Here is a 12,401-nt window from a genome sequence, read left to right as displayed (position 1 = left end):
GGGGTGGCCGGCCCGTCAACCCCAGACCAGAGGAGGGGTTCACTGACCGAAACTGCAACATCGATGCACATTGCGCACACAGAGAGACGGGGGGATGGGGCGGTTTGTGGGTTCAAAGTGCATGCGCTCTTTTATCTGTTATTTTTTCATCATCGTGTGTGATTTTGATTTTTTTTTTTACTTTTATTTTTTTATTTTTTTTTAATCATGATTGTTTATGTCGCGGTTTGATGCTAACACAATAATGATGTACATCATCATCACCCTCGGGGTATTTTATATTTTTAATTTCCATTTTTTCCATCTATCCTCCGCCCCCTCCGGCAGGCATAAAAAAGTCGTAAGGGTGACGATGGACATTGCATACACACCAACAAAAAATGCACTTGCGAGGTTGATTTTTATTCCTCTTCCAATTCCATGTTCATCCCTCCCACCAATCGGGTGGCGAACGATTATGACAATGACCAGCGTCGCGCGCGCTGTGGTGTCGACGATGACGATGATGTGATGAACATCGCTGAAATCAAACCAAAACCGGTTGGCGCATGCATCGCCAACACCTTCCCACCACCTGATGCAAGTGAGCGTGGTTGTATACCTCCTTTTTTTTTACTACGCTGCACCTTCCGGAAACCCGGTCATTTGAGGTTTTTTTTCCCTCTCCTCCCCCTCGTTTGTTTGACCTCTGACCCGTGGACATATTTGTTAGCTCCATTCTGCTCAAACCGCAGATTGGCTCCGTTTGGGTTCGGTTCTGGTGTATTCTGGTTTTCCGATTATTGCTTCGTGCAGGGGGAGTGGAAGGGGTTAGTCATTTGTGCATCCGTTTTTGCCTTTTGGGGTTTTCGGTAAAATGTACTTTTTATTCTCCGTTGACGTGTTGCACCGAGTTTTACTTTTAAATCAAACACACCTCCACGGCAGAATGTGTGCTTTTAATGTTGCACCGCTCATTTGCGACCGGTGGGGGTGGTGGGTGATTATTTTTTCCCCCGTTATTTGCTACCCCACGGTTTGAATCGAATTTTTATTCAATCACCGGTTTGGGTTCACCCCCACCCCCCACACTCCTCTCCTAGCGGTCACACTTTGGAGTGCAAAACACAACATGATTTGTTTGTGGCATTGAAAAGGAAAGAAAGGATCACAGCATCAGCGGGAGGACCACATAAAATAAATCGACACCACACCCACACACACACACATACCATCGCGGATGATGAATGATTTGTGGTCTGGGAGCGATCACGCACGAAACTAGGGGAAATAAAAAGGATACCACATATTTTTATCCTAGCTGTAGTTTTTTGTTTGCTGTTTTTTTGTACACTGTGAGTGTGTTTAATTTCACCCCTCACAACGAACCGCACAAGTTCCACCCGCCGCTCTACCTGGTAGCCCGCCTTCCTGCTAAAATGAATACAAAACCAAACACAGCTCGATAATTGATTTAATTAAATAGTTTAGGAATGAGCTATGCGACCGCGGAAGAGGCCAAAGGGTCATCAGCGTCAGCGTGGCGGGCCCGTGGAACACTACATTTATTAATAACATCATCCGGACAACCACCGCTTTCCTTTCCCCCCCCCATTACAAACCACCTTCATCCTCGAGAGCATGCCCCGCTAAAACCGCAACCAAATGAATGATGCTTGCCAAGTACACGTTCGACCGAGCATGTGATTTTTCATGCGATTGTGATTGCGGGAAATTAAAATTGTATGCACCCATCCATAAGCGCACACCAGAGTGCCACCCCGTCACGCGTGTCCACCTTGCCCACTCTCATTCCTTTTTCCTCACCCCAGAGGCAATAGCAATTGTGAGTTATAAAATATTAAAAATTATTTCCGCAAACAAACAAACATAAAAAATATATAGGACCAACTCCACCCTCCCCCCAAACTGATCATGTCCACCCTTTGTATTAGCCGATAATCAACGCCGGCGAGTAGCAGCAGATTAGGTTTAACGGATGATTGGAAATCAACGCAGAATCCGACCAAAAAAAAGTAATTTAAAAAAAATCTGCAAATGCACAAATGTGAAAGGTCGAAATGGCAAAAGTTTAATTTATAATACGATTGTAATACCCTTGAGGCTCGCGGAAAAATCTACGTGGCTAATCTAAATTGGTCTTAGCGCAGGATGCGACCGGATGAAAAATGGACATAAATTGCGATTCATTGAGCATCCATTAATCTGTAAACTACAAAAACGAAAAAACAAACATTACATAAAAAAAAGAATCATCACAAATGACCAGCAACAAAAGATAAGTTTTCTGCGCAGCACGAAGCAAATAAAATTTTAATATGTTCATCGCATAAACCACTGCCAGTAACCCGGAACGGCTTAACGGGACACAATCGAACTGAGCACACGAAAAGACAAGGCATACCGCATTATCGACAACGATCCTTTTGGCAACCAGCGACGATCCGCGAACAGGACACCAAACATGTAAGCATCATACCCACCCGAATGCAGTTAGCAACCATGAATGGTTGTAATCACCCCAATCGATCGAGATGGCCCCAAATCAAACGACCATTTCCGGTGTCACTTTTTGGATCCTATTCCGACGCTGATGACAATGGAAGAGGTCATTTTCGATTTTGGTTTGCGTTTTTTACTCCCCAGTTTCGATGATCTACGACAGGGGTCGGCGCACGTTTCTTGAAAAGGACCAAATGATCGATCAAAAAGAACCAAAAACCGCGCACCCGATACCTCAAACGATGTATTAATGTTTTGAAAGTGATTTTTAAATTGATTGCCTCGAACCTCAAAATATTCCATAGAATTCAAATGGGGAATGGGGTCAATCTTACAATAAAGGGTAATTTTACTGTATCTGATAGAAAAACAAACAGTTCCATCTATCTATCGGGTAATGCGTTTTTTTAAGTCAAGTACTTTAAGCAGTTTTTAAAAGGGGAAGTATATTACATATTTTTTTAAATTTTATTAATTGAATAAAAATTATTTAACAACGTTGATGAAACCAACCTGCGAGAAGTCAGCAGAAAACTTATTGTTTGTAGGAAAAAAGTAGTAGGTAACAATAAATTTGTTGAAAAGTACTCAAAATAGACAAAAATAAATCATATTTTACGGTAGAGTATTAAATAGTATAGTATAGATTAGGAGCCCCCGTTTATTTTATCGTTTAGGGTCCCCATAAGTGTAAACCCGCCACTGCTCATGGGCCGACTAGAATCAGCTGGTGAGCCGGATTTAACCCGAGGACCGGAACATGATCTATGACGTGCGTTTGCCGACCCCTGATCTATGACGTGCGTTTACCGACGACAGCCCGTCTGTGATGGACGGGCAGAAGAGAATCGGGTAGCAATGTGACCGATAAGATAAGGAGAGGGGGCCGTCAAGTCAAAGTGTCCGCGACTTTCGGTGTAAATTGGTACCGTAAGGTAAGGGCCAGGCCTGCAATCACAAAACCGCCCTATCGGATGCAATTGAATTTGCCAACCGGTTTGCCAGTTGCGATTTTTCTGCCGCTTCCAGTTGATTGCATTGTCGCTGAAGTTGTCGTTTTGTGTTTCGACGCTTCGCCCGCGCGCTGTGACGATAAATGACGTACTGTTTTCTTAAAAATAAATTGCTTCTCGTGTATAGCGTCGGGCTGCTTGGTAGTTATCGCCCGTTTAAAACATGGCCCATTACACATCGCTGCGCACTATTTTTACGACTCGCAAGATGATTCATTTGCGAACGCTGCTTATTTCTAATTGAAGCGACAAGAGACTTTGGACAAGCCTGAAACGAAAACGGAAGGCGTACCGTTGTCAAAAGTGGACCGAATTTTCAGAATTCAACGGTCAGCCTCCCTCTCACAAGGGCGTATGCCTGCCGCCATTGTGGCCCCATCTTGGAGCGGAGGATATGATCCGCCTGCTTTTGGGCGCATGAGTTAACTGGTCAGCTCGTGCGGACGCGGTCCGCGTCGCCGCGTGTGCTCTATTGAAGGGTGGTTCCGTTCCGTGCGTGAATCAAACAACTGCCGCCTCTGGCCAGCGGGACCATTGGCCGACAAACACACATGGCGGATGTGCGCTGCGCGTCGAGATCTGCGCACGAGCGTCGTACCGCACGCGTCCCTTCGAGCGTTCGAGTTTCAAATTTTTCGTCCACCAGTGGCACGCCAAACCCCCAACTACAACTACCTCGCGGCGCGTGACCCTGAAAACCGGTCCCCACAGCTCTTCCGCTTTTTGGAGAGAGCGAGCGCTCGGGGTTGGGTTGGGTGGTGGTGACGTTTGGGTTGGCTGTATTTCTTTTTTCTACGTCTCGGTAAAACGTAGCGTACGAAGAGGAAGCACGGCGATCGTGCCGCGCACGGGTTACAGAGATGGAAGATCGTCTTCCCTACACCGTGCCGACGAAGGGGTCCGGCAGTTCGGGTGACCTGGAGTTGGTCGCGGGAAGGGTTGGGGAGGGTGAGTTTGGCGGGCACACCACAATTTTGGTATTCGGTTCGTTTCCCTTCGGCCGTCATTTTGTTTGACTTGTAATTTGTCAAGAGTGCGATCCCGGCTGTGGCATTGCGTATGTTTACTTTGTCGGAGCTTGGCTTCGCTTTGGTTTGCTCTTTAGAACTTCGTGACTGGAAACTTATGTTAGTACCTAGAATTCATCGTTCAGATTCGACAGAACGTGGTTTCAAGCAGTGCAAACGATTTGATTTTGGAAAAGTTGAAAAATATGCTTCTAAAATCAATATCGTTAATTCGGAGGATTCAATGGAATAGTAAGGAATTTTATACGACATTTTCGATTTCCTTCAAAAAGTGAAAACCATTTGTTGCGTTTTGTCGAAAAGTTAAGAGTTCTACAAATATAGTTAAAGGAAATTATGACGAGTGCGCAAACCATAAGATGGAACTGTTTCCCAAAACTCTCCATCTTTTTCTTCGTCCCGAGTGCACCTCAAATTGACCTTTGAAAAAAGGCACACACACACACATACGCACAACGTCTACTAAGGCGCAGCCAAAACTACTTCCGCCTGCAGCGTGAAGTCAACGGTCGCGATTTACGAGCGCAGAGATCGCCAAAAACGCTGCGCAAACATAACGCGAGGTCGCACGGCCGCAAGGAGGCCCCTCTGAGAGCTGCGTGGAGAATGGCGTTACGCCTGCATCCACAGGCCGTTCGTTTTGTGACCCAGAGACCCCCAAAATGTTAATGATTCTCTGGTGCGCGCGAACGCGAACGTCTGGCGAGTCAATCGCTGGCAGCAGAGTTTGGTAGTCGGAATGGTTTAACAAATGCGATTTAATTGGGTGGGTTCTGAAGAAACAGAAATTCGTGCCGGAGGATGTGGAAGGGTTTTGCTCGTTTTGACATTGGGCAAACTAAGAGCTGTCATGTGAAGAAACAGCGCGACGTATCATCATAAATACGATCAAGCGGCTTGGAAACCAAATAAAATGTTCACCGAGAGGTGTTAGAGAAAAATGCCGCACGCAGCTTTACTTGATGATGAATTAAAAACAAAATGCCCAAAGAATATAATATTTAAGTAATCGTGTATTGTGTTAAAAATGTCGTTTGAATTTGCAGAATTCGTATAAAACCGTCTTATTTGTGAAACTTGTTTGCTGGTCTCTGAAGTGTAAAGAGTAGTGTTGTGTAAATCAGATTCAGATTCATGAATCTGAATGATTTTATGTGTTTAGGAGATTCATAAATCTTTAAATGAGAGATTCGTGAGCACCCTTTTTTTGATCGCCAATTTTTTTTTGTCCATGCCAATGGAAGAATCGTGGAGATTCGGTAAAGATCATGAATCATGAAGATTCATTGAGGTTTCGAAAGATTCATAAACGTTTGAAAATTAGAATCCCAAGAGATTAATGAATCCATCTGAATGAATCTTAGGTGAAAGATTCATATCAATGAATCTCGCCAAAAGAGTCACAAAGGCACAACACTAGAAAAATGTATGTCTAGTTTTTTTTATTTATTTACTTATTTATTTATTTTCAGAAGGGACGGCCTGACCGTATTCCTTAGGGCTATATCTTAACTTAGTGTGGTTTATATGTAGTTTGTGTTTCTACTTTTAGCAATCAAAACATTTTTTGGAAATTTTGCAGCAGCGAGAAGTTTATAACGTACCCAGAAATCAAATGGAACACTAAGAAATTAAAAATTGAAGGACAAAAATTCGTTTAATGTTTTATTTTAATTCGTTGTTACTTTGAAAATTGTATTGAAAATGTGAGAATCATACCAACTTTGTACCAGTTTCCGTGGGCATATTCTGCATTCATCTATCCAACGAATTTGGTCCTTGATTTTAATTAATACGCTAACACCAGCTCAACGGTATGACGCATTGGATCATGCTCACAAGGAAAATATGTCATGACCGTCGATCGTTTTATGCAGATTTTTAGCATGTGCGTTTTCGTGCACATACTTACCACCGTCCGATGATTTATAGCCCGCGGACACAGGAAACCTCCCTCGGCCACGCACTTCAAACGCACGGCGGCGACACGCACCGCACACCATTACGCAGATTAGCCCGGAATCGAACCTTCGTGGGGCGGAAGCGGCGTACAAAGAAAAAGCCAAACTCCCGCCGACTTTGGGAGCACCGTGCATTTTAAGTTAATTAACCCAGTCCCCGCAAGCTAACCAGTCGGGGAAAGGGATTCCGAGTGGAGCTTTTCGTGATAAGCCGTTGTTCTTTACGCTCATCCTTCATCGGGGTGGAGGGTGACCTCGTCACGTGGTTCCGGCCGTTCTTGATGGGAGGCTGAACCATTAAAACCAAACCCGCCCGAGCCGAATAGGTACACGCACACCACGCGTCATGAAAACAGACGAAACCGGGAGGGGAAAAACGGATTAAGATTTATGACGGATTGTGCATGCCATCGAGATTTGGATTATTAATTAGAGTGCAAATCAGGGACACTCCCCATGGGCTTCCTAGATCCTAGGTCGCCATGGCTCTAGTTTAACTCCTTGCACCGAACTTCCTTTTCTGGGCAACCGTTTAGAGCCTCCTCCACGTGGTTCCTCAAACGAGGGTGCTGGGTGGCAACTTCTATTGAATACCATTGTTTGTTTTTTTTTGCGTGTGTGCAATTAAACTGCACTTGTGCTGCACACTAAGTGGGCGGGGTGGAAAATGTTGCAGTCGAGCCACCCACAATCCACTAACGTGCGTGTGGTGAGAGGCCTGCGTATCCTTCCCATTCGGGGTAGGGTATTGTTTTTTTTTAAATTTCATGTTTGCGTTATTCCACTTTGCTCCAGGATTAGGTACCGCCCCGTTTTTATTTGGTTTTAGTAGCGTTTTTTGTGGCCTTTGCCAAACCCTCCACCGATCTACTATCGCACACAGCGAAACCACCGCACACATCGACCCGGGGCAACAGTGCAACACTTTTCCATTGTGGGCATTGTTGCGTTGAGAGGAAATTTTGCATGGCACCCCTTCCCCCGTCTCTCGCTGCCGCACTCGATACCAACGGCGGGAGAAAGTATGCTCGGCGATACTGAGGAGCCTAGGGCTAAAGGGAGTAAGCGAGAAGCGGCACGATAGAATGCCTCTTCTCACCGCACACATTCGGCATTACCAACGGGCGGGACACGAGGAGGAGCGACTCCCGAGGGGAGCGTTGAATTTGCGTTATAGGCAATTATAATTAAAATATGCTAATTATCGCTTTTACCGACGTGCGATCGCCACACATCAACATCGGAAGGCTGCCTCGCACCGCACGTTGAGTTGAGTATAGCAGCTTCCATTAACATGGAAATCGGGTAAAACATACGCCGAAGAGGCGCGGAGTGGCCCCAACCGGCATACTGGGGGGGCGGGAAGGAAAAAAAGCCCGCGCTTCTTAGTAAGTAAGTCTTGGTGGGTTTGTTTGGTTTGGTCATCATCGCCCGAGGGGGATGGTGCATGCCGCATCTGTGTGCACCGGTGTATGCGCACCTTACACCTTACCTTACTCTACTTTGTGGCGTGCCGGTTGCACGCCGGTTTTCCCACCAGCAGAACCGCCGAGGGGTGCATAACATTACACTCGAATGTGGCGCCCCACAATGCAGGCAAAGCCACGAAACAGATAAAAAAAAAACAAGAATGGTACAAAAACCTCGCCAGTTGGAGTGCAACATGGCGCTGTTTCTGCCGGCACAAATCAAACTCTCCCAGGCCGTCGATAGTAGGAGGAGCTATTAGTGGGTTTTCCAACGCCACTGCCTACTACTAATGAAATCTCCTCCCCGCACGGCCAGTGTGGCTTTCCCGCCCTCACGGGCAGCTCCGTTCGCTGATAACGAAGTTCAGCTCCCAACTGGCGATTGTGGCAAAAATCTGTATGACCCAAGATGTGGGTTGGCCCGAAAGAGTTATTTCTTCTCTTTTGGTTTGCCAAATCAAGCGTTACGATGTTTCGTCTGGCTTGAAAGTTTAGTGGAACCAGTGCATAGCCCTCAGCACTTCTTGGACTTATTAATTACACAATCTTACCAAACCTAATGCAATTCCCTCCCTCAATCCTCGAGCTAATGCCAGGATTCCCTTACCTTTTTCGGCAGCTTCCGTGCCCCCGGTTGGCATGGTTCAGCGCAACGTAATTTGGCAGCGCAATCAAAACCTCCCGTATGTCCGCACACGCGATGTTCAATGTTTGACATTGAGATTATGGCAGTAACATTAGGCAACGTGTCAACGCCGACGAGCATCCCGAAATCACTTGCGAACACGCCGACAAGATGACGCACGTTTGTTTCCCTTGAAGGACGTCTCAGGGGGGCAAGGATCTCACCCAAAAATTCCCGTGACCTCGTCGTGCGACGAAACCGAAAGCATTATCTTACCAACGATCGTCGCATGTGTCAGTTTCGAATCAAATTTTGGAACACGGTAGGGATGGGCATGATTGCAAGCAAAGGTTTTTTTGATAGAGAACATTAAACGGAGTTGCCGACCGACACACGGTGCTTTCAATTCGGGGAAACAACGTGCACGGTTCGGAAAAGTCCTGGATATGGTGGACACTGTAAGTGAAAAGACGTTCACGAACTCGGGAGGTGTGTTTTGTGAAGTCAAAATAACGATCGCCTGATCAGTTGAACCATAAACGAGATCAACCGGTGATAGGAATCGAAATGTGGACATATTATTGCACAACCAACAAGACAACCAAATCTGGAGAACTTCACTCGAGTTGATAACGTCGATTGTCCAAAAGCTGTGCTAATTAATAAATCAATGCCAGAGTTGTTTTGCTCGCTTGGCCACAAATTAATGCATTTTGGCGAAGCCGCCTCTGATCATCCAACGTTCTGGCACAGCGGAACCATTCAATCTCGATCTCCCGCCATGAAGAGATCGCGATTGCGGCTCAACTCATTAGGAACTCGTACTTCGTACAACGGTGACCGTTGTTGATGGGAAAGTGTGAAGGTCGGGATTTGGGTATGTTTCTTGATCTATCACAATCAGTAGGGAAGTTCGTAGCCGGTCATGCAACTTCCAATCGAAATGTTCCCAAAAAAAAAAGACTACACTTCTCTGATGGCACACATTTAATGAGCATGAGCAGCACGTTTCGAGCAACTCGGCTACTTATTATTAAACCTTCAAACGTTCTAGCCGATGGTCCCGCTAAGGATGTTCGTAGAGATAATTCCGGCTTCAAGTCCTCCCCAGACACTTTTGGTATTCAAAATAACAAACAGCCGAAAGTGCTTGACGAGGTGAAGTAAACACTCCCGGTCTTCATTAGCAACCGAGTCTTCTTCCCGTCCGCTTCGGGGCAAAGGTTGGGGCACGACAGTGCTACATTAGGAGGCGATTAACGCTGATACATGAGGCGCATATTTTTTAATGAACCCTATCCGAGCCATTGGGTAATGGAACAATCGTAAAAGTAAAACTTCCTCCAAACAATTCCTCCGATCGAGCATAATGGGCTCCCCATTGTGAAAAATTGGACCTGATAACGCAGTACTGTCGGTGTAATTAAGGGAGACAGCAAGGGGGGTGCGCGATTGGTGTTTTTAATCTGGAATTCCAGGAATGTGCTGTTCCGGCAGATACCGGTGTTGTTCCTCTTACCTTGCCGGGCTCGGCCATTTGCGTCTCGACGATGGCCAGTGGAGTGGGAGGCGTCGATGGGGCACTGTAGTGCGGTGGTTTGTGGTCCTCCACCAGGCGGAGCGGGTCCGTCTCATGATTATTGTTGTTGTTATTGTTTCCCGTTCGATCATCGAGCATATGTGGCGGAGGCTGCTGATGGTGTTGCTGCTGTTGCTGCTGCTGCTGATGGTGTTGTTGCTGCTGCTGTTGCTGCTGATGCTGCTGATGTTGCTGCTGCTGCTGTTGTTGCTGCTGCTGCTGATGGTGATGATGGTGCTTCGGGGCGACGGCGTAGTCGATCAGGCGATCGTTGACGGGGTTGGCGCGCAGGTCGCTGATGTAGGGCTTGTAGTCGTGCACCAGGGCTGACCGGAGGTCGGTGGAGTTGCCGACGGCGGCGGCCGCATGCTGGAGTGCGTTCAGCTGCCCCAGGACGCCCCGCTCGTTCATCGAGCGCAGCTGGTCGATCGACCGGTGGATGTGGCTGTAGTCGCCGGTCGGTATCTCGGCCATCAGGGGCGAGTTGTGGTAGTCCAGCCCGCCACCGGGCCGGTACTCGATCGTTCTGCCCTCCAGCGTGCTACCGGCGTTCGGATGGTGGTGATGGTGGTAGGGATGCTGTAGCGAGAGAATTTTGGAGCCGTTCCGTGCGTCCGTGGTGTCGAAAATGGTGGGTGGCCCCGCTCCGGTGCCACTCCGCAGGATCGTCACGAACTTTCACGCACGCACGCACACACACGCACTCGCAAACACGCGCCGAAGGATCGAACACGCGCGTCAGATCGTTACGCGTTACACCGTACGTTAGTCGAACGAAACGTCAGATCACCCGACAAACGTCAACGCAAACATCAACAAACACTTTTCCTAACGCACAAAACACACACCTACGCACAAGCACCGTGTTATTGTTTACGTCAATTGCGCTCTGCACACTTTCAAGGAACTCGCAAGGATTCCGTGTTCGGTAACCGGATCGCACTAGGCTCTGCAGAAAAATGTCGATTATTGTTGACAGTTTTGTCGTCGCACGCTCGGATGATAGGTTTATTATATTTTGAATGATTGTGATTCCAGTGTCGGGTCGGTTGTTTTTCCGCGCTTCCGCAACGCACAACTATCACGATTCCGGTTGTTCACTATTCGCGCTTGCAGAGCACCACATTTCACCCCTTTCAGCACATAAACACATATCAGTGAAAAACCGCGAAGAACAAAAAAAAAATCACGCACGCCTAGAACACGTTTTGCACTCCGATCATCTGCTGCTTTACGCGACCAGGACGAGACGCCGTTTTCCTCCCGGGACTCGGTATGTGTTTGTGTGTGTATGTGAGCGTGTGGGTTTGCCTTTTCCTACCTGCAACGGAAGATTCGAAGAGAGAAACGATTTCGGTCATTTTTCTTCTGCTTGGTAAATACAAAAAAGCGATGGAACCGGCAGTGTTGGAGGAGGAGTACGGGTCTGATGTGGGTGGCAGCATCGGAAATTGTCAAAAAAGCGAGTTTTTCGGACGGCAACTCTGCGCGCGCCCCGCCGAAAAACCCGCCTGTCACGACCGTCACTCTTGCGTTAACCGTTTTTCGGACGCGTTTTTCTTTCCCTCGCGCTTCACGCGGCGCCCTTTCAAGAGAAAAGAAAAAAACATCGACCACGCTGCTCTTGCTCTTTGCCACCCTGCGCTCAGGTCGGATGCTCTCGGGGACCGTACTTCCACCACCCCCTACCACCACCGCCATTTGCCCTCGTGGAGGGCCGCATTTGCCTTCCAGCCTTTTCCCATTTCCCGCCATCCACCAACCGGTCCCGCAGCACTCAAGCCCTTTCTCACTCTAACGCACAATTTTTCCCTATTTCCCCAACAACCCACCTAAACCACCCCAAAAAACCGACAGAACCCATCGGGTCTTTCGCGTGGGTTGCGTGAATGGAGTTTTTTCCCTTTTTTTGTTGTTCTTTTTTGTTGGGTGCCATATTCTTCCGACCTGAATGCTTCACGCGTCCCTTCGCACGGCCCTTTCCTTACCCATCCCCAACCCCTTTGGTGCTTCCATGCAATGTTTTCACCCCTTTTGGAGTTGGTGGAAAATGCTTCACTGGAGTGTTGAACGGGCATCGGATGAAGGTTTCTTTCGAGTAGCGAAGCACGTTTGACTTTCCGGAAGCTATCGAACACTACCCCACACCGGCGCTGTGTATCCGTGGGGAATCATCGGGGTGCCATCATCATCATCATCATCATCATCCGGAGGATGGAAAAAA

At 47.4% G+C, this 12,401-nt stretch overlaps 1 protein-coding gene across 2 annotated transcripts in view; it reads right to left on the bottom strand.

Moving 5' to 3' along the window:
* LOC131260273 (zinc finger protein squeeze-like) overlaps positions 1-10,991 on the bottom strand; it is a 34,416-nt gene extending 23,425 nt beyond the window's left edge. For both annotated transcript variants that reach the window (XM_058261952.1, XM_058261953.1), the window contains exon 1: positions 10,118-10,991. In XM_058261952.1, coding sequence (XP_058117935.1) covers positions 10,118-10,651 — 534 coding nt within the window. In that variant the 5' untranslated portion in view covers positions 10,652-10,991. The remainder of the gene's footprint in view (positions 1-10,117) is intronic.
* Between the last annotated feature and the right edge of the window lie 1,410 nt (positions 10,992-12,401).

This window comes from Anopheles coustani, chromosome 3, assembly GCF_943734705.1.
Source record: "Anopheles coustani chromosome 3, idAnoCousDA_361_x.2, whole genome shotgun sequence".
NCBI lineage: Eukaryota > Metazoa > Arthropoda > Insecta > Diptera > Culicidae > Anopheles > Anopheles coustani.
This window is presented reverse-complemented; position numbering and strand designations above follow the sequence as displayed.